General features: G+C 36.7%; 1 protein-coding gene across 3 annotated transcripts in view; it reads left to right on the top strand.

Annotated features, from left to right (window-relative positions):
* The window catches only part of DNAJC13 (DnaJ heat shock protein family (Hsp40) member C13), a 129,773-nt gene that overhangs the window by 80,466 nt on the left and 22,007 nt on the right, over positions 1-27,300 (top strand). For all 3 annotated transcript variants that reach the window (XM_046001672.1, XM_046001673.1, XM_046001670.1), the window contains 16 exons: positions 1,736-1,890; positions 2,410-2,455; positions 4,282-4,436; positions 5,753-5,954; positions 7,522-7,637; positions 8,470-8,548; positions 9,938-10,073; positions 12,040-12,224; positions 12,666-12,740; positions 16,496-16,615; positions 17,795-17,974; positions 18,711-18,878; positions 21,136-21,249; positions 22,719-22,835; positions 24,150-24,327; positions 25,776-25,867. In XM_046001672.1, coding sequence (XP_045857628.1) covers positions 1,736-1,890; positions 2,410-2,455; positions 4,282-4,436; positions 5,753-5,954; positions 7,522-7,637; positions 8,470-8,548; positions 9,938-10,073; positions 12,040-12,224; positions 12,666-12,740; positions 16,496-16,615; positions 17,795-17,974; positions 18,711-18,878; positions 21,136-21,249; positions 22,719-22,835; positions 24,150-24,327; positions 25,776-25,867 — 2,118 coding nt within the window. The remainder of the gene's footprint in view (positions 1-1,735; positions 1,891-2,409; positions 2,456-4,281; positions 4,437-5,752; positions 5,955-7,521; positions 7,638-8,469; positions 8,549-9,937; positions 10,074-12,039; positions 12,225-12,665; positions 12,741-16,495; positions 16,616-17,794; positions 17,975-18,710; positions 18,879-21,135; positions 21,250-22,718; positions 22,836-24,149; positions 24,328-25,775; positions 25,868-27,300) is intronic.

The raw sequence follows: 27,300 nt of genomic DNA, 5'->3' as shown, positions 1-27,300 counted from the left end.
TGTTTTCTATTCTGGACATGTAGGTAAAGGCCTGCCTCTCCCAAGTATTTTCCCAAGACTTAGGAAGCTGGAAAGAAAGAGGTAAATGTAAACAGTGTTGAATTTCAGGCCAGGAAAGAATGACTAAAAAAACCTTCTAAGAGATATGGTTGGGGTAACGTGAAGCTTTGGAGGGAAAGAGTCCATCTTTTAAAAATTTTTTTTTATTTTTAAAGAGTTTATTTATTTATATGAGAGAGAGAGCGAATCTAAGTAGGGAGAGTAGCAGGCAGAGGGAAAGGTTTCCCGGCTGAGCAGGGAGCCTTATGCGGGGCTTAGTCCCAGGACTCTGGGATCATGACCTGACCTGAAGGCAGAGGCTTAACCCACTGAGCCACATAGGCGCCCAGCCTATCTGTTCTTAATAGTATATACTGCCTATATCTTTTATGCTGAGTTCAAAAAATGTTTTTTAGAAGCTCTTTTTGTTTTTCCTCAATTTCCCACATTCTGGGAGATTATAATCTTGCTAAACACAGGCAGCTATAGTAGTTTTTAGGAACATGTTATTTACATTGGTTGTCACTAATTTCTGTACTTCATTTGACTTTAAGAGCAATCACTGGCGTGACCTTTTTGGTAACATCTTCAGAATTTTTAGAGAGTGTCTGAGTGAATGTCCTAGGTTTTCTGGTATAGTCAGTTTCAAATATTCTGAGTTTGTGCCTCCTAATTCCTGTATTTTTTTAAAAATGATAGCAAGTCTTGAACTACAACTGCTATTAAACTAGGGAAAACCCTGTGCTACTGTATCTCAGTTTTTCCTTTATAAAATATGGCATAGTACTAAACACTCAATCTAAATAACTCATTGAAAAGGTAAAGACACCAAAACACAGAGAAATCCAAATTATTTGCTTAAAGACATATAGCAATTCAGTCTTAGAACAGAGTCTACAACTTTGACCTCCTAATATGAGGCAGAGTTTACTCATTACTGCAGTTTTTTACTGGTAGAATTTGACCCAATGTTGGGGATTCTTATGAAGTGTTTATAGAAAATTGAGATGCTACCTATATTAAGATAAAACTTACCAAATATCTTTGTCAAGTGTTTATTCATAGCAGCTCTGTATGATTTTTTAATAGCCTGGATTCATTGTGGTGGTCCCAGGTGCTCTCTTCAGTACTCTAAGCTCAAATTTCTAAGAGACTTCCTCTCTTGGTACTTTCTGGCAGTAGAAGTACTACTAGTATCCGGTTACCTGTTTGCCCTCTACCTGCACTTGGACATCTATTTTTCAGTGCTGTTAGTGTGCACTGATAGTTCTCTGCTCCTTGAGTTCTCAGGTAGTCTTCAGGGAACGCTTCATGTTCTGAAACTAACCCAAAGCATAGCTACTTTTCCTTTTTATTTTGTCATTAACAAAGAAGTCTACTCTGAAAGAATCCTGCATAAGAAAACAGTTTTATCTGTAATGATAACATAGCTTCCCATGTCTTTGGGCCTTTTCTGAATAAGTTTTAATCAGTTCTCAATGTTTTACTTACTGTCTGTGCATTAAGTTGTAAAATGAACTAATTTTCACATCTATTCAGTCTGGTAGACAGAGTTACTAAATCCCACAGTTTTTATTTTATAACTCACAGAAAGGAAACTATAACTTCAGCACATGAAATACATACTCCTAAAGTCAATGATGTTGTTGCAAGTTTTTTTTAATAATCCAGTAACAAAAGCAATTTATTTTTTTAGCTACTGCTGACCTTTGACCCTATCCTTGTTGAGAAGGTTGCGATTTTGTTACACCATATCATGCAAGATAACCCACAGTTACCTCGTCTTTATCTTAGTGGAGTATTTTTCTTTATCATGATGTATACAGGTTCCAATGTGCTTCCTATTGCTCGGTAAGAACTTTAAAGGTAATCTTAAAGTTATTTGAAATGTAGAGGGATAGATTTTTTAAAATTTATTATTTTTGTGAGTACATCATTGGTTTTGTTAAGTTATCATTATAAAAGCTGTTTAACCATATGTCTGAAAATTTAGCATTTAGAGTGAATAAAAAATACCTCAGAATTACACCACTTTACCATATCTAACCGAAGAATTTGTCACCATCTTTTATAATACATACAATTCTAATAAGATGTCTTTAATATAACTATACTCATACTACACATACAGTTTTACATTTTGGTTTTTCTTCAAATTGGGTGATTTTTCATATCATTACATAATCTTACTATGACTAGAATTTTAAAATCTTCCTAATTCATTATATTTTTCCCTTAATTAGAAATTAAACAATTTAGAAATATGTATTTTGCGGCTTTTATTTATCTATAAAAAAATCTGATCTTTAGAAAGCTAAGGTTACTTAATTTAAATCAGTTCCTATGTCTGACAGGTCTTTTTTTTCCTAGATTTTTGAGGTATACGCATACCAAACAGGCTTTCAAGTCAGAGGAGGTAAGCCAGATTAATCCTCTGAATATATAACTTAACGCTGGATAAGCTATCTTGGCACTTAAGTTCCCCGAGCTGTGTATGTTTACTAGAATGTAAGCACTTGAGGGCAGGTACTGTTTTACTCATTATTCACATTCCTCGTGTTACCTTGTACATAGAAAGTCATAAGGTAATTTTTTTAATGAAAATAAATGTTGCCCATTAGACTTAACATTGAAATTTTAGATGTGAATTATAACTTGACACTGTGACTATAACTTGTTCCCTTTGTGTGAAATTTAGATTAATATTTTCATAAATACTTGAGTATATAACTGAATCTCATATAATCAGCTAAAATTTAGTTAAGACATCAGTCCTCTTTTTGTTCAGATCACAAGGTGGCAGAAGTGCCAAGTTTCTTTTTTGAAGCTGCTTAATTTTTCGGGTGCTCTCAAGTGTCCTTCCATTTTATTGGGGAAGAAAAATAGGAATCCAAAAAAGATAAGACTCATCCAGATAGCTTTTGCGATCTGAAATCTTATATTTTTTGTCAAAACATAACCAAAAGATGTTTCAAATTTTGTTAGGGTTTTCATGGAGCATTGATTTTCAGATCTTATTGAGAGCATAAGAATAAACCAAAACCAGACCACTGTTGAGGAGACTAATCAAGGAATGTTTATGCCACTTTAACAGTGGATACTAGTTCAAACTGCATGTTTTCTAGAGAAGCCAGTGAAGCCCTGGAAATAATCTGTCTAATGCTATTAAAGAGATGGCCATGGCAATATGATCTCCACAGTTTTATACAAATAGAAAATGACAATATTAAAGTTTTTTTAAAAATTGCTTTTAATGCTACCACTGTACTGTAGCATTAGGCATTCTTGAGCGTTCTTTTTTGTGCAGTTAATGCTTATGTAATCTTTTTTCCAAATTTTTATAACATGAGAAATGATACATCATTTCACCTAACAATATTTTGAATAAACTGTGTGACAAAACTCTGGGTGCAGGAATTACCAAATAATAGTAGTCTAAAGAACAAAGCAAGCATTTCTTCATCCTAAAATTTAACGGCTAGTGAATTTATGACTTTTATTAGCCAAAAGCCTGGAAGTATTCATCATCTAATTTGTCCTGGCACTAGGTGGTAAAACTATGTCTGGGTTTTTTCTTTGTCTTTGTCAGATCCTAGAGAAATAAAACATTCTCAATTTGCCTAGAAGGAGAAAAGAAAATTATTTCTAGTCCTTACGATTTTATTTCTATCAGGTAAAGAAATGGGTTTTAAAATTCAGTATGATAAAGTATGGTCATTATCCTGATTACATTTGGCCAGCCAGAGAATATGAAGTCCTTAAAATAGTTAATTATAATTACTTTGAGTAGATATTCTCCATCTAAATAGCCATACTTCATGAGGACAGACTTTTTAAGATGTTGATTTTCTGGACTTACTTGTTTTTGAAAACAGAAGCAGGTACAGGTAAAAATTGTAACCAGCAGCATAACACAGAATTGATGTAAATCTTTAGTGGGATCTTCTCCTTGTGTTTTCCATTCCTCTGGAGCTAAGCCAGTTGTCCTAAGTAACATTGGCAGCATCTGACACCTGACTGCTGGAGGCCCAGCAAATGTTAATTCTATCTTGGCAGCTCATGCCAAAGCCAGTTAATAACAGACATCTTCCCCTTCACATTTTGCCATGTTTTCATCTTAATTTCCAAAGCATAAAAGCAGTTTGTTCCAGTTGTTTTCTTAAAATGTTCTCTAACCCTAATTCATTTATTAGAAAATTGAACGATAACTTTAGTGTTTCTATGTCTTGTTTTGTTTTAAAGACAAAAGGACAAGATATTTTTCAGAGAAGTATACTTGGGCACATCCTTCCAGAAGCAATGGTTTGTTACTTAGAAAATTACGAACCTGAAAAGTTTTCTGAGATTTTTCTAGGAGAATTTGATACTCCAGAAGCAATCTGGAGCAGTGAAATGAGGTAAATAGCCCATTGACTGCATTTTATACTCAAAATCTGTGCATTTTGCCATCTGGTTTGACTTCTGTTAAAAGAACCGTTTTAACTAGCTACATGATCTAAGCTGTAGTAGTCATTGGTGCCAAATTGGTGATGAGTTTGATAAGACTGGGCTGTAAGCTTTTTTCTATTCTAACATGATTTGACAAAGTTACTTTTACCTTAATAGAGCTTTATAAAAGGGTAGAGTCTGTTAACCACTGGTGATTCTTAAACCAGTTTATAGAACTGGTAGAATTTTAGGCAGTATGTATGAGGAATAATATGGAGATAAATTCAAGACATGCCTCCTTGGTATTTGGAAATAGAATCGTACTCCACTAATTAAAAACTATGCCTGTGTAGAATGGATCGCACCAAAGATAAGCCCAAATCATTATAGAATGAGGCCCCCTAGTCAGCTTATTTTGACCGTAATATGGAAGTTAGCATTCCCAAAGAATGTCCTTTAAGAGGAAAAGAAAAAGTAGAGGCACAGAAGCAGTTGTCAGCGTCCAGACAGGCTCTGGAAAAGAGTTTACACTTCATAGATCAAACGTCAAGGCCACTGAGTCCTCTTAGCTAGATGGGAGGCAGTTGATCTTCTGAGTCAGTTATGCACTCCCTTGGCTAACTTCACACTCACAGTGCCACTTGCTGTTTATCGTTCGGCTTGGTTGACCCGTGGACTTGGCATGTGCTAGGCACCAACCTGAATATGTTCTGTATGACAGTCCTGTTTTTCACTGGGTACAAATGTATAGGAATATGAGAAGTCTTACAACAGTTTTTCTATCTAATATTTTTCTCCTCTGATTGGTTAATATGAGTCCCTGTCTAAAAGACACAGCTGTCTGTGTACAAATCACATCACGTTTTTACTGAACTGAGGGTCAGAGCCCAGATTGTTAACTAAAATAAATACCATGTAGTGGGTTTCTTTGGGGTGCTGGGAAACTTAGTCCCCTGGTTACGCCCTCATGCGTTGTATGAGGTATGCAGATGCCATACCATGTGACCTTCTAATGACTGATTTTTGAAAGGACTGGGAGTATCGGCCTTTTGTTCTATGGTTGTGTTTATAGATAAGTACTACAAATAGGTTTATATCGATTGAGGATTTTTGCACAATAACTTTAGAATGCCCTCAGTAACATAAACACTTAATTTTAGGCCAATAATTGAATTATTCTAAAGAAGATCCATGTTATTATCGTGCGTGATTACCCGTCTTAACCTTTTTTTTTTCCCCCCACTAAAATAACCCTCATAATGCTTGGAGATTTTTGTAATTGCAGGCGCCTCATGATAGAGAAGATTGCTGCCCATCTTGCTGATTTCACACCACGTCTTCAGAGTAACACAAGAGCACTTTATCAGTATTGTCCCATCCCAGTAATCAACTATCCACAACTAGAAAATGAACTATTTTGTAATATTTATTACCTCAAACAACTTTGTGATACACTCCGATTTCCTGATTGGCCCATTAAAGATCCAGTAAGTCAGTAGATTATTTTGTGCCTTCTCAAACTGTAAAAATAGCCTCTAATCACTTCTGGATATTTCTTCCTCCTCTGATAAGGATTATAGCTTCCTTAAGTGTTCCCCCTTCCTTAAGCACTCCACTATCTGAGTGTAGTTTAATATATTTGGGTAAATCTCAAACTGAAAGATAACTTTTTGAGAAATTATTAAGAACTTTACAATCGTTATCTTTTTGATAAATATAAACATAATTCCGTATATATAAACAATCATAAACTTTAATGGCTTGGTGGAAACTTGTCTTTATAGCAGACTGAGTAAGCTCACAGATATTAGAGTTAGGCAGTCTGGGATTGAGACTCAGTTGGGCCATTAACATTGCTTGATTCCTCTAGGCCTCAGTTATGGTAATAGTACTACTATTACTAATAATAACTATCTCATGTGGTTGGGCAAATTGAGAACTCATATTAAAAAATAGCATAATTCCTGGCACACGTAGGAGGTACTGAGACCTGCTGATTTATATAGCACTGCCCTTAGGAACTCTCTAACTTGAGCCCCTGAATATCTACTGGAAGCTTGGAATGAAGCCTGGGTGCCCATGTTGGTTTGTTACTGTAGCAGAGGTTATGCCATCATCCTTACCAACAAAAGATCTCAGAACAGTTCTCTTTATACCAGTAGACACTGCCTCTTTACAGTCCTGCAACCAGATGAAGACAGGTGTCTCTGCCACTTGGTCTGGATTCAGCACGAAGTAATAGAGGAATATGGGTTTTTTAGTGAGACCTAGGTTTGAATCCAGTTCCATCACTTCTTAAGTGAGAAACATTTAGCTATAGCTCAGAATCTGAATGGTTTTTGAATGTATTATTGAAATTTTATAAAAGAATTAAGTCTGCTACAGTGCTAGAGTCTGTAAAGCACCTAGCTCCTTGGCATAGAGACATGCATAAATACTAGCTTTCTTCTTCTGACCTGCTACCCAGACTCCCTTGTTTTTACTATCCCTTAGATTTGTTTGAATGCCAGCTTACGGGGAATTACATGAGATCACCTGGAGAAGCATGCCACCATAGACTGCTTTCTTTCTTACTGCCGTGTATCATCTACTAGTTTCACATTTTTCTGTACTTCCTGAATGTTTAACAATTAAAAATAAAGACCTAAAAATTGGCAGAGAATAAATATTTCACATAAGAGGGTTGTCTGGGTCGTTCAGTCGGTAAAGTGTCCAACTCTTGATTTTGGCTCAGGTCATGATCTCAGGCTTAAGAGATCAAGCCCTGCATCAGGCTCTGTGCTTGTCGTGGATCTGGCTTGAGATTCCCTCTCTCCTTCTGGTGATACAAGATAAAGAGAGAGATGTAGCCCTATAGTAGATACCTTGCTCTCTGTTTAGCAGTGCCAAGAAGGTGATTTTGATTATTCGTATTTCAATAATTGTAATAATTGGATAGCCTAGAAATGTCAGTTTAAATATATATAGCTATAGCATTAGAATTCTGTAACTTAAAAATACATTCAGAAGTAGTTTTACTTTAAGCGATACAAATTTTAATCCTCTGTCTTTAAGGTTAAGCTTCTAAAAGATACACTTGATGCCTGGAAGAAGGAAGTAGAAAAGAAGCCACCTACGATGTCAATAGATGATGCTTATGAAGTGCTTAATCTCCCTCAAGGACAGGGGCCGTGAGTTATTTTCAGTATTACAGTAGTAACTTTCTGCCTTGTCTTAGGATATTAATATCAAAGATGAAATTCTTAAACCAACAACTTCTAAATTTTTTTGCTTATTTGATATATACATCTATGGGAATAGCCATATGGAACTGTACCCATGTGATTATCATTTACTGCAAATTTATTAGCAAAATTAACACTTCTCTGTCCTTGCTGGTAAGCCTTCACTGTCTGTTAATTGAAGTAAGGTCGCAAAACACCTGCACTGTACCTGACACATGGTGGATACTCAGATACTCATCTTCCCACCTTTCCTCTTACAGTTTGTGTTATACATGAGAAAGAGACTTGGTAGCAGTATGTTTAGGTCACTAAGTGACAGATGTGTAAGAATGCATGTTTACTTCACTAATTTATTAGGGATGATTTTGTAATAGAATAGATAATATTAGAGAAAAATGGTTTATAGGACATTTCCTCAAGTATAGACTGAATTTGTGTATTTTTGGCAAGGCTGATAGTTAAAATTACTTAATATTACAGAGTTTGAAGTGTCATTTTGAAAAATTGGTTTAAAAAAACATACTTTAGTTTTTCAAATATGGTTTTGTAATTTGAAGTGATTGATAACTTTCCATAGGGAACATTGAGGTTTTATCTTTTAGATGTAAAGTTAACATAAAGAATATTCTTTCTTGACTCTTGCTGGGTTTAATTTGATGCCTAATTTATGATCATATACAGTAAAAGTAAGGTTCTTACAGTATTGTTTTAAATAATGATATAAAATTTTTTCTTGCACCTTACTCTGTTAAAAAGAAATAATTTTGTTGTTTAACAGGCATGATGAGAGCAAGATTAGAAAAGCTTACTTCAGACTTGCACAAAAGTACCACCCTGATAAGAATCCGGAAGGGAGGGTATGTACTGCCTTTGGAGTTAGGACTTTCTGATTGACTTTCTTTGGCTCTATTATTATGGTAGATGGACAAAAGATATACTTACTCCCTCTTCTCGTATCTGCCTCATAATATAATGCCCAGTGTTACGGTAAATTAACTTTTAGCCCACATGCTCATGGTTTCTGCATGAATGGTCCTCCCTCAGTTTACCAAAAGGACTGTCCTTGTGACTCAGAACTTCTGGATATTTTCTCCCATCTGAGAATTAACACTAATGGACAGTTGTAGAAATAATTGAACATCAGGAGTGTGGATGAACTTAATTCATTTGTAGGTGATGTTATTGCCATACGAAGTGCTCTGGGTAATTTTTTTTTTCTAATGACACCTGAAAAAGTAGAAAATTTGGATCAGACTTGAAGTTAACAGGTGTCAGCGTTTCCTGATCCTGCCTCTTCCAGCTTCTTACTAAAATATCGAGAAAGATTCATAAAAGATGAAATCACACAGTAACTTCTGTAACTAAGACTGGTAGTTTATTGCTAGAAACTTGGAGTAATTTTCACTGATTTCAAGGTTAATTTTTTTTTTATTAGAGATAGTATTCCTAATTGGGAAGACTTGGTATTGAAAAGATAATGCTTTTATATATTTGAGACTGTTTAATCAAAAACGGAATTTTTTGAGAAATGGATAGCAATGCAGATTCATCTGGGAGAGAAAACAATCAAAGTAGGAAGAAATTTTTGAAATCAGTGTTAAATTTCTAGACTTAACCAACCAGATGTTAAAATACTCTCTAAAGCTATAATAATAAAACATGACCCCGACACAAGAACCAACATGTAGATCAAGGAACATAATACAGTGTTAGAACAGTTTAAGAGAATGGATTTAGGAGTCAGACCTGAGTGTAAGTCTTAGCTCATCACCAGTTGGCTTTGTGATCTTAGACAAGTTATTTAACATCTAAAAAATGAGGATATAACTGTACACACCTCATGTGACTGTTTGGAGGCTTTAATGAGATAATGTTTGTAAAGCATATTCAGTATAATGCCTGTTGTAGTACTCATTAAATAGTATCTCTTCTATTATAACTGTCTTTATAATAGCTTAGAAACTGTCTTTAGTGTGTATGAATTCAATGTGGGTATAAATCCAGTGAAGAGTTTTTTAGTAATGGTATTAAGATCAATAAAAAGCTATTTGGGGGCAGAAGAGAGAAAATTTCACCTTCCAGGTATACCAGCTAGATTACAATTGGAATGAGTTCCTTAATGTAAAAAAAAAAACAAAATAATAACTAAAGAAGTTGCTGGTAAAATACAAACCAGCTGTGTTCTGTTGAAGTTGTGGTTTGAGATGTTCCAAACTAAAAGTTAATTATCTTTGGTCGTATTACAGGATATGTTTGAAAAAGTAAATAAAGCATATGAATTTTTATGTACCAAATCAGCAAAAATAGTGGATGGACCAGATCCAGAGAATATAATTTTAATTCTGAAAACACAGAGCATCCTCTTCAACCGTCATAAGGAAGGTAAGGCATATGTTAATCTCAAATTTTAGTTTACCTTCCATTTAACTCTATCAGGTTACTTGTTTCTGTAGCATATTTCAATAGATTTAGAGTTATTATTGCAAAAGATTCTTAGAATTGCATTTCAGATATAGTAAAAGAGTAGTTTTCTGTCAGAGGGCCCAAAATGTTGTTTTATTATACTTTGTACTTCCTGCCTATGTTTTTCAATATTTTACATTTCCAGCAAATTTTCATTTTTCTTTCCTGAAGGACATTTGTGTTTTGTGGAGGTACTTGGGTAGTTTTTTGTGTTTAGCCATTAAGCAGCAAACATTAAAGAAGATCTGTAATGGATCTGGAATTTAAGGATCATTTCATGTTGTTCTTAAATCACAAATCACATGTACAAGACTGCGCCTGTTATAACTTTAAAAGCTTCTAAAGGCTGGTCTGGTCTTTCAAACGCAACAGAAACTTTTCACATGATCATATGCTTCTCTCATACTTCTCATTTCCTGTAGTAGCTCTCAAAACTTTCTGATCCTGGGGCCCCAGATGACTCAGTTAAGTGTCTGCCTTCGACTCAGGTCATGATCCCAGAGCCCTGGGATCAAGCCCTGCATGGGGCTCCCTGCCCAGTGGGGGACCTGCTTCTCCTCCCTCTGCCACTGCCCTTGCTCATGCTGTCTCTCTCTCTCTCTCAGTCAAATAAATCAAAAAATCTTAAAAAACAAAACAAAACAAAACAAAAAAAACCTCTCTGATCCTGTTGTATAGTTTGAAAAACACTGTTTTAGAAGAAATAGGTATGATTTCAGCATACAGGGTTATTGGGAATTTCCGGCATGTTTGCAGGGTCATTTGCAATAACAATAGCGCCTACAAAGCCAGGAGCATGTTGTAAACTTTAAAGGCTTTGTTAGAGATGGGAAGTTAGGTTCAAGACAGCAGGTATCCTTTGGCCTGGGAACTGAATGGCTTGAAGTGCCATGTGGGAGACCCATTTGCTCTGTAGGATGATGTTAGGAGAGAAGGAAGGGAGGACAGTGGGGAGTTGACATAAGCAGGACTGTTGGGTAATTCAGGACAAGTGGGCTTGCAGTTTTACTATTGGAGGGGACAGCATGGGGATCTAGCAGTTTGAGAGCAGTGATTAATTGATTCACTTTTGCATGAGTTGAACAGAACACATTTAGCTATATCACATTTACCACTAATAAGAATGAGTTTAAAGGGGCGCCTGGGTGGCTCAGTGGGTTAAAGCCTCTGCCTTCGGCTCAGGTCATAATCCCAGGGTCCTGGGATCGAGTCCCACATCAGGTTCTCTGCTCAGCGGGGAGCCTGCTTCCTCCTCTCTCTCTGCCTGCTTCTCTGCCTATTTGTGATCTCTGTCTGTCAAATAAATAAATAAAATCTTTAAAAAAAAAAAAAGAATGAGTTTAAAGAAGTCATTTTCAAACCATTGGTTGTGTTTTAATGGCTAACAGCTATATAAGAGTGGTAGTTGTGGCTCACCATTTGTTTGTTATCAAGGTCATAATGTTTTTTCAGGCTGTGTATCCCACTTACCCAAAGGGGATTTATACCTAATTAATTCTGGTGTGGGATCCTGATTTGTCTGTGCTGGCTGTGATCAAGTGAAAAGTTACAAAGATCCCATGGACAACGTAAAAAGTAGATATTTTGTGAAGGATCAAAACCACTACATACTTAAGTTCAGTAAATTTATCAGAAAATACTCTATTTTTGGTGGAAGCATTTTGGAGAAATGAGCCAAACAAGTGTGCTAGAAAAAGAAAGATCCAAGAGATTTATACCATTTTAATTTCTTTTCATGAACTAGAATTAGGAGACATTTAAAATGTCAGATGTTTTGTCATTTTCTTTAAGGGAACATAATTAAAAATAGTGTCAGAATTAACTTAAAACCGTGACAGTCAGTTTTTGTTTGCCATTTTCCAACACTAACCGTTGATTATTTCAGATTTACAGCCTTATAAATATGCAGGATACCCCATGCTGATTAGGACTATAACAATGGAAACTTCAGATGACCTCCTTTTCTCAAAAGACTCACCACTCTTGCCTGCTGCTACAGAGCTGGCTTTCCATACTGTCAACTGCTCAGCCCTCAATGCTGAAGAGCTCAGAAGGGAGAATGGAATTGAGGTAATGTGGAATGTCCTCCGTGCTACACTTCAAGCTCATTCAGGCACATCGTATGACTTTTGGCAATAGAGAATTCACCAAGTATAAGTAAAATTGATATAATTTCTTAATTTTAATTTATTCCAGCAAATAACATGCTATAGTCTCCATAGTCTAGTGTCAGAATTAAAAATAGAATGGAACTTTATTTCATAATATGAATGGGAGAGTATTGGATTCAAGATTGGTAAACTTGCAGCTTACAAACAAGCTTATTGGGAACGTTTAAAAAGAAACTTATGGTAATCCTTTGTTTATTTAACAAATGTTAATGAAGCAAAACACCTTTATTTACCAAGTATCTAATATGAAAAGATTTTTAATATTTTATTCCTACAAGAAAAGGCTTTTCTGACTTCAAGTCCAAATGTAGAATTAATGACTGATTCTTTCTTTCTCCAGGTGTTACAGGAGGCATTTAGTCGCTGTGTGGCTGTCTTGAATCGTTCTAGTAAACCAAGTGACATGTCAGTACAGGTGAGGCTAACATGTATGGTTCTAAGAAAGTTATACTTAACTAGTAGTACTTCAGACTTGAACATCTAAGAGGATCATTTGGAGGGCTCATGAAAATGTGATTGGCTAACCTCCTCCACTCGCCCTGCTGCCCACTGTTTCTGATTCAGTGGTTCTGGGGTGGAGGACTGAGAATATACTTCTCTAACAATTCCAAGTGATACTGATGCTGTTGGTCTCTATATCATGCTTTAAGAAGTACTGCACGAAATTACTTGTGATCTAGTGGCTTAATTTTTTTTTCTTAGAGAATAATATAATGAACCTTTCTATCTCCATCACCCAGTTTCACACATTTGTCATTTTGCCATTCTTGTTACCTTTATCATCTGCCCCCTTCCCTAACTTTCTTGTTTACCTCTGTCCATCATCCCTAGTACTTTTTTTTCTAGTTGTGTTGAGAAATAATTGGCATGCATCATTGTATAAATTTAGGGCATATAGCTTGATGCTTTGATTTGCATATATTGTGAAAAGATTACCACAGGTTCAGCTAACATTCATTGTCTTATACAGATTCAATAATCCACCCCTATCGTAGTTTTTATTTTTTTTTTAAGGTTTTTTATTTATTTGACAGAGAGAGCACAAACAGGGGGAGCAGCAGGGAGAGGTAGAAGCAGGCTTTCCACTGAGCAGGGAGCCCAGGTAGGGCTTGATCCCAAGACCCTGGGATCATGACCTGAGCAGAAGGCAAGCACTTAACTGACTGAGGCGCCCAGGCGCTCCCCCAACTGCTATAGTGTTTTAATTGGTTTATTTTCTCTCTGTTAAGTTTATAACTGAATGATAGAAAAATCCATCAGGAATTCATTGAGATTATTATAGAATGCATCTTTTTATGTGATCCTTTTTTTTGAATCTCCCTGATGGCTAGTGATGATGAACATTTTTTCATGTGTCTGATAGCCATTTGTATGTCTTCGTTGGAGAAGTGTCTGTTCATATCTTCTGCCCATTTTTTGATATGATTATCTGTTTTGGGTGTGTTGAGTTTGAGAAGTTCTTTATAGATCCTAGATATAAATCTTTTGTCTGTACTGTCATTTGCAAATATCTTCTCCCATTCCATGGGTTGCCTTTTTGTTTTGTTGACTGTTTCCTTTGCTGTGCAGAAGCTTTTGATCTTGATGAAGTCCCAAAAGTTCATTTTCGCTTTTGTTTCCTTGGCCTTTGGAGACATATCTTGAAAGAAGTTGCTGTGGCTGATATCGAAGAGGTTACTGCCTATGTTCTCCTCTAGGATTCTGATAGATTCCTGTCTCACATTGAGGTCTTTTATCCATTTCGAGTTTATCTTTGTGTACGGTGTAAGAGAATGGTCGAGTTTCATTCTTCTACATATCGCTGTCCAGTTTTCCCAGCACCATTTATTGAAGAGACTGTCTTTTTTCCATTGAATGTTTTTTCCTGTTTTGTCGAAGATGATTTCACCATAGAGTTGAGGGTCCATATCTGGGCTCTCCACTCTGTTCCACTGGTCAATGTGTCTGTTTTTATGCCAGTACCACGCTGTCTTGGTGATCACAGCTTTGTAGTAAAGCTTGAAATCCGATAACGTGATGCCGCCAGTTTTGTTTTTGTTTTTCAACATTTCCTTAGCAATTCGGGGTCTCTTCTGATTCCATACAAATTTTAGGATTATTTGCTCCAGCTCTTTGAAAAATATCGGTGGAATTTTGATCGGAATGGCGTTAAAAGTATAGATTGCTCTAGGCAGTATAGACATTTTAACAATGTTTATTCTTCCAATCCAAGAGCATGGAACAGTCTTCCATCTTTTTGTGTCTTCTTCAGTTTCTTTCATGAGTGTTCTGTAGTTCCTCGAGTACAGGTCCTTTACCTCTTTGGTTAGGTTTATTCCCAGGTATCTTATGGTTCTTGGTGCTATAGTAAATGGAATCGATTCTCTAATTTGCCTTTCTGTATTTTCATTCTTAGTGTATAAGAAAGCCACTGATTTCTGTACATTGACTTTGTAACCTGCCACGTTACTGAATTGCTGTATGAGTTCTAGTAATTTGGGGGTGGAGTCTTTGGGGTTTTCCTTATAAAGAATCATGTCATCTGCGAAGAGAGAGAGTTTGACTTCTTCCTTGCCAATTTGGATACCTTTTATTTCTCTTTGTTGTCTGATTGCCGTTGCTAGGACTTCTAGTACTATGTTGAACAAGAGTGGTGAGAGTGGGCATCCTTGTCGTGGTCCTGATCTCAATGGGAAGGCTGCAGGCTTTTTCCCACTGAGGATGATATTTGCTGTGGGCTTTCATAGAGAGATTTTATGAAGTTCAGGAATGTTCCCTCTATCCCTATACTTTGAAGCGTTTTCATCAGGAACGGATGCTGGATTTTGTCAAATGCTTTTTCTGCATCAATTGAGAGGACCATGTGGTTCTTCTCTCTTCTCTTATTGATTTGTTCTATCACATTGATTGATTTGCGAATGTTGAACCAACCTTGCAACCCAGGGATGAATCCCACCTGGTCATGGTGGATAATCTTTTTAATGTGCTGCTGGATCCTGTTTGCTAGGATCTTGTTGAGAATCTTTGCATCCATATTCATCAGTGATATTGGTCTGAAATTCTCCTTTTTGGTAGGGTCTTTGCCTGGTTTGGGGATCAGGGTAATGCTGGCTTCATAAAAAGAGTCTGGAAGTTTTCCTTCTGCTTCAGTTTTTTGGAACAGCTTCAGGAGAATTGGTGTTATTTCTTCTTTGAGAGTTTGGTAGAATTCCCCAGGGAATCCGTCAGGTCCTGGGCTCTTGTTTTTTGGGAGGTTTTTGATCACTGCTTCAATCTCATTACTAGATATCGGTCTATTCAGGTTGTCAGTTTCTTCCTGGTTCAATTTTGGGAGTTTATAGTTTTCCAGGAATGCATCCATTTCATCTAGGTTGCTTAGCTTATTGGCATATAACTGTTGGTAATAATTTCTGATGATTGTTTCTATTTCCTTGGTGTTATGTGATCCTTTTTTTAATGCCAGCGGATTTTAGGATTTAAAACAATCAAGTTCAAGCTTTTTAGTTTCATCCTGTATTTTGAAGTGCAGTATATACATAGAATTGTAATTCTGCAATGTTAATAGGTTGGGCAAAAATACCTTAATCCAGAGTTGGCAAACAGTTTTTATAAAGGGCCAAAGAGTAAACATTTCAAACTTTCAGGCTATTATACAGTCTCTGTTGCATATTTTTGTGGTTTTCTTTGCAGCCCTTTAAAGATGTAAAAATCATTCATTGCTCCCGGCCATGCAAAAATAGGCCATGGTCATTTCGGCCTGGGCACTGCATGGCCGTTGGCTGCCAACCCTGCATCTGTAGGAAATCATAACCAGGAATACTGGCAATTCAATAGAGATGTTCTTTTTTTCTTTTTCTTTTTTTTTTTTTTTAAGATTTTATTTATTTATTTGACAGGCAGAGATCACAAGTAGGTGGGGGTGTGGGGGGTGGGAGGAGAAGCAGACCCCCCACTGAGCAGAGAGCCTGATGGGGGGCTCAGTTCCAGGACCTTGAGATCATGACCTGAGCCCAAGGCAGAGGCTTAACACACTGAGCCACCCAGGTGCCCCAGAAATGTTCTTTTTAATTTTGAAGCATTATATGTACTATTAAAACATTATTCATGAATCTTTGCTGATTTGATTTCTGCTGTCTTAAATAAAGAATGCACATGTAACTCTCTCGTTTTGCTCTGTTTTGTTGTGTGCAGGTGTGTGGACACATAAGCAAATGCTATAGCGTGGCCGCTCAGTTTGAAGAATGCCGAGAAAAGATCACAGAAATGCCTGGCATCATCAAGGATCTCTGTCGGGTGCTATATTTTGGCAAGGTACAGCTCATTTTTAATGCTTTTTGGATGCAGTAAGCAATGGGTGTTCTTGTCAAGTGAGTAGCCAGTTCCCAATTTATAAATAAGCTGTTTTTCCCAAAATCATTTTTTTGTGCATTATTTGGATCTCTAAAATCATTTTTCACAGAGCCCTTACTGTAAATGGAGGCTTTTGTTCTTACGGTGCTCTATAAGGAATAAAACTAAAGTGATACTTGCATAGCAGAGTGGGTCTCATCTGAACATTTGAAGAGAGGCAGAGGAGAAATGAGAGACTAGAGTAAATAGATGTAGTGCAAGTGAAGGACCATGTGAAACCTGAAATAGTCAGTAATTGCCTGGTGAGAAAGGCTCTGTGGAGCTGAGAACTTAGCACTTCCTCCCAATCCAGTCGTGCTGAGGGCAGCTGGCTGGGGTAGATGGAAGCTGTGACTGGGAAGGGGAGAGAGATTTCTTAGATAACCAGAGAGAATGAGTTGTGTTGGAATAGAACAGGATTAGGGTGCTGATCCTGGCCTGAGGTATCTAGAAATAAGGAATCTGATGAAAATCTCTCAGCTATATTTACAAAATGTCCTTAGAAGTATCTAATAAGAATACAAACTCTGACGTAAGGAAGCAAATCCACAGACCTGTGCTGAAGATACTGCTGGTACACTTAGGATCCTAGTGTGTGAGTTGCTGTTAATGCCTTATCGCTACTTTTAAAAATTAAAGATACGAAAAATGAAAACAACTGTATTCCCAAGTCTTTGACCACTAGCTTCAAAGATAATTCTGTGTCTTGTCACAGGGATATTTTTAATTTTAGGCTTTAAAGGATCTTGGGTTCAGATTTAAGTTGGAATTGAAAATAGACAAGGAGGTAAACATCTTGCGTAGTAAGACAGCTAGCTTGACATAAATTCCCAGCCCGTTTCTTTTGGGAGTCTTTTTAAACCCTGTAATTTCATCATTCTTTGTTTGTTTTAAAGATTTTATTTATTTGACAGAGAGAGACAGCGAAAGAGAGAACACAAGCAGGGAGAATGGGAGATGGAGAAGCAGGCCTCCCGCGGAGCAAGGAGGCTGATGCGGGGCTCCATCCCAGGACCCTGGGATCATGACCTGAGCCGAAGGCAGATGCTTAACAACTGAGCCACCCAGGCGCTGCTAATTTTATTATTCTTACTCTCACAGAGTATTCCACGGGTTGCTGCTCTTGGAGTAGAATGTGTCAGTTCTTTTGCTGTGGATTTCTGGCTTCAGACACACCTATTTCAGGCTGGGATTTTGTGGCATCTGCTTGGTTATCTGTTTAATTACGACTACACACTAGAAGAGAGTGGCATTCAGAAAAGCGAGGAAACAAACCAGCAGGTAACTTTCACACTGCTCTAATCTTGAATTTGAACCCATCCATAGGTTAATGCCAAATTAATGCAAAGCAGAGTTCCAGCTATTCAGAGCCCCAGACATAAACTGTTTTCTAGATAACTTAAGTTTATTGCTCTTTAAGCCCCAGAACTTTTTATCTTAGGCATTTGTGCTAGAAGGATACAATGGTGGGATTTACAGTAGCAAATACAGAATGTAACAGTCTTTCTTGATTACTTAGAGTGACCTTTATGATTGCAAAATTACGGTTGTGTAACACAGGGAAATATACCAGTAATATTGGGCTGTTGGGGCTGGCCACCCCTAGATACTTTAGTACTTAACTGATTTTCTTGAATATTTTTTCCTGTCTCTCCTTGTTTAGTCACTGTCATTCATTATTCCTGTCGTTCATGTGTTTCTCTAGCAGGCAAGTCTGCCTGCCTATCCCTTACTCCCCACCCTACCCCCAAATGTGCTTCTTCCAGTTATCTACAAGATACTGTATTGACTATAAATGAGTATACAGATTCTGATCTCCTTTTGTGTAAATGAAGGAGTAAGCTCTAATGCATAAGCTCTTACATCAGTGTTGGGGACTTGCTTTTGCTCCTTAAATGTGTCCCAAATAGTTTTGTTTTGTTTTTTTCCATATGGTTTTGATTCCATAAAGGTACCATGTTACTTATGTAATATAACAGATCTACTTCAGTGTCTTAATTTTTTTTTTTTATAACAGGAAGTAGCCAACAGCCTTGCTAAACTGAGTGTCCGTGCCCTAAGTCGCCTTGGAGGATATCTGCCTGAAGAACAGGCGACCCCAGAAAATCCAACCATAAGAAAAAGTTTAGCTGGCATGCTGACACCCTATGTTGCTAGAAAACTTGCTGTGGTTAGTGCTACAGAGGTACGTTGCTTCAAAGGAGCCTGGGTTTTGATGAATATTCCAAGATCATTTAAATAGTAGAATAACACAACAATGTTGATTGCTCTAGGAAGCCTAAAAATTGAGAATGATCATGTTTGTTTTTTCATCCAAGAAATTCAGTTTATTGTGGATTGATCCTGATAATATCAGGTCTGCAAGCCTACTCTTTCTGCAGGGGAAAATTAACTTTGTTCTTTGGTTCTGGAGCCCACCATAATTCTTAGCAGCCTTGTGTCACAAGGAGACAGGAAAAGAGAATGAACTTGGAAATGGTATTTCACAATGGACAGAGAAGTGAGAGTTAGGAGACCCTGAGTCTGTTTTTGGCTGTTTCTTTTCTCTTTCTTTCTCCCCCGCCCCCAAGATTTTTATTTATTTATTCGAGAGAAGAGAGGAGAGACAGAGCATGAGTACCGGGTAGGGAGAAGCGGACTCCTCACTGAGCACAGAGCTTGATGCAGGGACCCCAATCATGACCTGAGCTGAAGTTAGACACTTAACCGACTGAGCCACCTGGGCACCCCCATTTTTGGCTGTTTCTAACAGTCTCTAACTTAGACACAGAGTTGAAATCCTAAAAGCTAACACATATACATGCATTCATCACAGAAATCAAGCATGACTTTGACAGCTCTACCAACCTCTTTGGCCTCTTCTGTGAGGATCATTGAGAAACAATCTAAGAATGTGGTATTAAAGAATTAAACTATAAAAATCCATTCATTAGAATACTCTGAAGCCCTAAATTGTAAAGGTATGTTTAAAGACATTAAAAGATCTTTAAAGTATTTTAAATGAAAAGGCTAAAAATCCCATTTTTGGTATTAAAAAAGTGTATGGATGGATCTGTACTAATATGGTAACTGTAGTTACCCTTGAATGGAAGAATTCTAGACTATTTTTATGTTTTCTCTTATGATTATGCAATCCTTTTGTAAGGGAAGAAGTCCTCAGTGTCCCAGATATAAAGTACTCTTAGAATTTATTACATATTTGTTTTTAATTCAGTCTGACTCTTTTTTTGGTGTAGGCCATTGCTTTTCAGTGTCCCCTGAGTAAGAGGTGAAGAGCTTTAGATGCCACTCTTAATCTTCATACTTTTTCTGAGTTTTGTGTTCACCAGCATGATATATTTTACTGGGGAGACATTCTTTCCAGAAATACTGGCAGGTTGTTGATAAACTACAGGGGGGGAAAGCATTTCAGAATCTTGGTCTGAACACCATCTGAATTTTTCAGAATGCGTATTTTAAATCACAATTTTCAAAGTTTTACAATTCTTCTAAGACTTTTTTTTTTTTTTTTAAAGATTTTGTTTGTCAGAGAGCAAGAACACAAGCAGGGGGAGTTACTGGGAGAGGCAGAGGGAGAAGTAGGCTCCCTGCTGAGCAAGGAGCCTGATGTGGGGCTTGATCCCAGGACTCTGGGATCATAACCAGAGCCGAAGGCAGACACTTAACCAACTGAGCCACCCAGGTGTCCTTCCTAAGAATGTATTCTTCATAATAGTTAACATTTTTAAAACAAGTTAGATGGTTTTGTCTAAGACAAAGGTATTAACCCACTGACTTCCTGCTAGCATAGAGCTTTGTAAATGTAAAATGTACAGGAATTTGTATTAAAACATTTGAAGGAGAGTTAGATGTCTATTCACTTTTAATTGCAGAGGACCAAATAGACAAAGGGAAAGCGCTGTGGGCGGCTAAGCAGAAGCCATGCTCTCAGAATTGCTTAATGTAGCCCTGGGTTTGGCCAAGAAAATCGAAAGTGACTCTCTGCCCATAAATTTTGCTTCCCTTCACAGCAGTGTGCTTCAGAAAGATTTAGATTTTGTTTTCAGATATGTTTATATAAAGGTAGTATGGAATGATTCTTTCTGAGCCTATGTTTACTAAGAGTTTATTAAATGTTTCAGCACAAACTATCTCTCATATTTTTCACTGTAGCAGAGCAAATGTTAAGGATGTGAAGTCACACAGACTCTGATTTGAATCCCAGTTTTCCTCCACTTAAGGCTGAGTTGTGTGACATGGGACAAATCATTAGATTGCTCTTAGCTTTGATTTTTCTCAGCTGCAAACTGGATAATAATCAACAAACTTGTTAGAATTATTGAGGCCCATTATACTTAAGGCACTTACTACAGGGCTTGGCATGTCATCAGCAGTTTCAGTAAATGATAACTTGCACTATTTTTTTTCTAACTGTTAAAAAATAGTAATATTCTGTGTCCTAGATTCTGAAGATGCTCAACAGCAACACTGAGAGCCCCTATTTGATATGGAATAATTCTACAAGAGCAGAACTACTTGAGTTTCTTGAATACCAGCAAGAAAACATGATTAAAAAGGTATGTAATTGTTTCGTAAACTTGGTCTCAAAAAGTATTCTCTGGAAACATAATTCAGTACTGACAAGACAGAAGCATACTGTTTCTCCATTTGGTGTTAAGCCTACAGGTTTTTGCCACCTAATGGGTGGCCCATGTAAGAACAGCAGTCTTGTATTAAATGATAAATTTGTGTTTGTTGTTGTCCCGTTTACATGGAGTTGTTCCCCTTTTTAACGAATTTTTATCTCCAAAAACACTGTTGCAGTTGTTGTCTTTGGCTTCTTTTCCCAGTACATCAGAGTTGCTTTCTGGTATTAAAATCGAACAGTTTCTCCTGTCTTGCCACCTTCTGGTGGAGAATCTATGAAGCTGTGAAAAACAAAAAACAACAACAAAATAACCAACATAGTCCTGTGGCCAAAGATAAGGCCTGCTTAGTCCATACACTGGATGGTTGAGACTTGATGGTTTAGCAGACAGTTACTTTCATGGACTTAGATTTTATTAAACAATAAAGACCAATATTATGTCCTGAATTATTCAAGATTTTTTTTTTTTTTAACTCATTTCATGATAGAACTCTATAGATCGAAGTTTTGAGAATTCCGGAGCTGGAGAGAACAGGTCTCACATTCTTAGACATCTCTTCTTTTGCCAGAAGAAACGTAATAGCATCTTCTCTTTAACACTTTGCAGTTTATTATAGACTTTACATAACATTTCAGTCCAACTTAAATTCTCTGTAATTTCCACCTAAATCTACATCAGTGCTGTTTTTCTGCCATTCCTCTTTTCTTTTTCCTTTTCCTTAAATGGATACAGTTCCCAGTGTGGCAACCTCTGTATTACCATGTCTCCTTTCTTTTTTTTCTTCAGAGACACTATTTTCTAGCACTTCCATTCAGTGTATTACTTTTCTTTTTTTAATTTATTTTTTACTATTTTTTTATTTTAATTTTTATCATTTTTTATTAACATATATTATTAGCCCCAGGGATACAGGTCTGTGAATCGCCAGGTTTACACACTTCACAGCACTCAGCATAGCACATGCCAGTGTATTAATTTTTAAAGGCCAGTCCAGATGTGTTCACTTCTTAGCTCCATCGCCCTAGAGCTGACCAGGCCAGATGTGTGCTGAGTGGAGTGAGAAGAACCAAGTGTCATATTAGCTTTATAAACATTAGCTCCAAGACACCTCATTGGATGACCTCTGTGATCTTTTGAAATTTTAGAATGAGTTATCATATTAACCTTTGGACTAAAAAATAACTCATGCCTATTCAAGAGTTAATATTATTAGTTATAAACATTAATACTGCATCGAGTGCTTTGATGTGTGTCCCACCACATTTTCCCTCTAGAAAAAAAATGGAACTTTCAGGCTGTTTATCTGTTAAGTTATTAAACTGACTGTGGTTACATTTATAAATCAGACCCTGATGATTCTGATTTCCATCTAACAGTCTGTTTTCTTCTTTAAAAAGGGTGATTGTGACAAAACTTACGGATCAGAGTTTGTCTATAGTGATCATGCCAAAGAACTCATTGTGGGGGAGATTTTTGTTAGGGTGTATAATGAAGTCCCTACTTTCCAACTAGAGGTAAGCTCTCTACTTTTCGTTTTGTCTGATACCTTCAGTCATTTTTTTTATTGAAAGCTGCTAGTTTATTCACACTAAATAAGTTGAAATAATACATGTGCTTTGCCAAGTGTGTTACACTAACCTGGGTATGTGATGTGGTTACCATTGATAATTTGTAAACCTCTTTACTTTGCTTGTTGAAGAATTTATTTTGTGGATTCGTGAAAATAAGTATTCCTTGCCCAACTGTTTTTTATATTTTATGCATGATGCTACCTAACTGTGTCATGTGCATATGCCTTTGACTTACTAGTCTCTCCTGGAAGTGCACATTCACTATATCATGTAGAGTATCAGACCACCAGACAGAAGTACTTCTCTGGCCAATTATTAGAGGAAAATAAGAAGATACCAGTGGAAAGCAAAGAGATTTTTTAGAAAATGATTGAGGTCAAACCATGTCATTTCTTTTGATGATCCCTAATCACTTTCAGAAGCAAACGAGGAGCCTTTTTTTTCTTCTAGTGCTTGGTGGTCATGTAGGAATTTTTGGTTGTAGTTTTTTCTTTGGAGGGAGTGGCAAGGAGGATTTGGTGGTTGGTTGGTCTATAAGAAGGGAAAAAGTGAGGCTTTGGTTTGTTTTTTGTTTTTTGTGTTTTAAAATTTATTTATTTGAGAGAGAGCACAAGCGGGGAGTGGCAGGCTCCCCACTGGAGCAGAGAGCCCAATGCGGGGCTGGATCCCAGGACCCTGAGATCATGACCCAAACCAAAGGCAGATGCTTAACCGACTGAGCCACCCCGGTGTCCCACTGGGGCTTTGTTTTAAAGTTTGCACTTGGGAAAAAAGGAATCTACTAAACCATAATGTAAATTATGTATCACAGAATAATATGTATAAATAGCTGTTAAGCAGAGTGAGTTCATTGATTTGTGAAGTCTCTTTGAAAACTGTCCTTCAAGTTTATATTCTAAAAAAATATTTTTTTAAATATAAAAATATAACCAAATTGTGGAAGTTACATACGGTACTATCAATTACTTTGATTTGTAAAAGGAAGAGATATACTAATTCAGAATTGGTATACTAAGGTCCTAATGGAACTATATCGGATCTCTAATGTATTGGGACAAAAAAAGTTGAGAAATGCTTTCTAATGTAACTGGGTTTTACTTCTTCTGCCCGCAAATCCGTAAGTGTTCATGTATATGTATAATTTAATCATTCCATACCGTGAAGTTTTTTGGGAGGAAGGGAATGGGTGTTGCTATGGAGTCTCATAGTTATTTCTGAGGGCACACATGTTTGTAAATATTTCTCCACTCAACTTAGGTCCCAAAAGCATTTGCTGCAAGTCTTTTGGATTATATAGGCTCCCAGGCCCAGTACCTCCACACATTCATGGCTATCACACATGCTGCAAAAGTGGAGTCAGAGCAACATGGAGACCGCTTGCCAAGAGTGGAAATGGCTTTGGAGGCTCTGAGAAATGTCATAAAATATAATCCAGGTGTGTGACTGTACCCTTGATCAGTAAGATCCTTACAATAGCAGGGCCCTGAACATTCCAGTTCTTGATTTTATCAGAGAAACTTAAGGAAAACAGTATACTTGGTTATAATGTTTTACTTGATATAATGTAACAAGAATTGAGCTCATAATATTTTTACCTATAAACAGTAGAGTGGAAAGAGGGGAGATGAAGGCATCGTGTTTAGAATTCATATCTCTAAGAGAAAAAATAGTCTCAATGAGTTGAAAAGACAGAACAACTTGATAGTACAAAATTTCATATTGATGACATAAGTTGACATATAAGTGCTTAAATTAGATTGATTTATTAGGTGATCTGATTTGTCTCTTCTTGTATCTAACACAATGCTGTGTATAGATGGGCTCTTATATTTTTGAGAAACTACCTGAAGGTTTTGGTATATAAAAATTGAAATAAAAAAAGTGAGCTTTCATTCTTACACAGCCTTAAGAGGATAGTTCCAAAAATGTTACCACTCTTGCCTGACAGCACGGAGACGCATGAGTGAAAACTTGAAAGCTTCTTCTAATTCTAACTTTGATAACAAATATGGTGTATAAAACCTAAAACAATATAGATTCAGTTTAAGTAACTTGAGGACCCCAAATCCTTTTTATTAACATTTATCATTAACTCTCAGTTACTCTTTTGCTCTTTTCCATATATATTACAGTGGTATAGTGGTTTGAAAATGAATTTAAAAACAATCTATTTATAGAATATTTTCAGACTCCTTTAAACTGAGGAGTCTTAGTGAATTATCTTCTGAAGCCTTAAAAAACTACAGATTATACTATATATTCCACTAACATATAGTAAAAGGAAAAATACACTGCACAGAACCTTAATGTTTAATAATTTTTTTCAATTAACATATTGATAGTAAACATATGGGATTGGGGTTTGCGGTGCGTAGGAATGGAAACAGTATTCAGTTTTATGTATTTTCACAAGGAGCCCTTTGTATACCCATCCAGTCGTTTGTAATGTAGTCCTCAGCTGACAGAGTTCTAATTCAGTTTATATTAAAAGCAAATGACGTCACACTCTGCCAAACTGTACTTAGGCTGAGGGGGTAGGTCTAAGGTCTAAAGGTAAAGAGTAGAATTATCATTATCTTACACCCTTATTTTTTAAGTTGCATTTGCAATGTGTATTTGAGATACTTGGTTTTAGCTTGAAGGCTGGGGATATGGATGGAAATGAAAACAAAACAAACCTAAGAAATTTTATCTTACTTTTTGCGTCTTAAGATTTACTGCTGTTTAGAAGGTACTCCATTTATTCCATGTCACAAATGTTGAGAAAGGGTTGTCAGAGACTTAGAATCGATAGTAAACAACAGTGTAGATCAGTTTTCTGAAGGTAGGTACTTAGAATATCTCTTAGAATTAAAAGATAAATCTCTTATTCTTATTCCCTAGGCTCTGAAAGTGAATGCATTGGACACTTTAAGTTAATATTTTCTCTTCTCCGTGTCCATGGAGCGGGTCAAGTGCAGCAGTTGGCTTTAGAGGTAAAGGAATTTTGTATTAAAGCATGCTGTCTCTCTTACCACTACTGTACGTGCTTTAGGCCTTGATAACCACTATCTGAAGTTGAGTAGAAGTTTGCATGTATTTTCTTTTTTTTTTTTTTTTTTAATTTTGTCTATTAAGCCAAGTAAATGTGTTCTTAGAATTTAAATTAGTATACTCATTTTGAAGAACAGTGTTGCATGATGTTGTTCAGGGTGGTTCCCTGTGTGGTCATTGTCTGCCATGCATCAGAACTTGGGATGCATTATATAGTGTCATGCAGTGTGGGTTAAGGAATGGGCTTTACTGGGGAAGCTTGGAAGCCACAGATGACAGGAACAGGGGGCAGGATTTCCCTGATCTCTCAGTGTCCCCAGAAACCAGGGCATACTGCTGGCCACACACTGTACATTTGTGTTCAGAGGACTCACCTACCCCTTTCCCTTCAGTTGCTATCCTTTTTTAGTACAAAATTAGATTAGTACAAAAGCAACCTCTTCACTGAGGGTTACAGACAGACAACTGGGCTGTTACGATGTTTACAGGAGCTGTCTAAGAAAGTCACCTGCCCAGAATCTTTGGGCTTTAGTGGTCCAAGAGAAGTTGGAAGTCCCTTTTTCAGGAGAATGAAACCACTTGTCCCGTGGGAAGCTGTGTGCAGCCTTTTCCTCTGGGAGAAGCAGGAGGTCTCTGGCTACAGGGGTCTCATTGTCTAGGCAATCTAGAGTAAGCTCCCAGAATCATTTTTCAGATGATCCTGCTAATTGTAACATACACAATTTATTGTAAAGAACACCAAATTAAACCCTGCAGTAACAGGTTTATGAGTAGTTTATGAATTATTTGCATAACATGTTCTTAGGTTGCGTTTTGGTTGAAAAGATTTTTAATAATAAAAGTTAAATTTCAAAAAAGCTTATTAACAAGCATGTTCTTTTAATTGGAAAGCGTGTTTCTCTACTTAATTCCTCCATATCCTTATAACTTTTTAAATGAACAGATTTAAATGAAATCTGACATGTTGGTTTAAGATGCTGACCACGTGGTTCAAGTGACATTAATCTTCTAGATGTATACTATAGAAGTTAGACTTGAGAGGTCCTCTTCTTTGAAAGAAAAACATGCCTGTTCCTTTATAACAGAAAGATAAACTAAATCTCTTGTGCTGGGCACTGAAGACATTTACTGTCTCCCTCTAAAAGCAAAAAGAAAGTCCCAGTAATGAGGATCATTATCTTCCTAACCACTCCCCACCCCAGTTCTGTGATTGAAATACAGAGTATGGAGCATGAACAGTATGGGATTGAAGGCATCTTTATAACCTCGAGATTGTGACTTGTTTCTAAAATATTTTTTAGATAATTACATTTAATTCTTATCTCTAAATTAATAGGAAATTAATATATATATACACTATATACATGAGCATAAA

This window comes from Meles meles, chromosome 4 (genome assembly GCF_922984935.1).
Source record: "Meles meles chromosome 4, mMelMel3.1 paternal haplotype, whole genome shotgun sequence".
Taxonomy (NCBI): domain Eukaryota; kingdom Metazoa; phylum Chordata; class Mammalia; order Carnivora; family Mustelidae; genus Meles; species Meles meles.
Note: the sequence above shows the minus strand (reverse complement) of the source record. Positions and strands in the feature narration are given on the sequence as shown.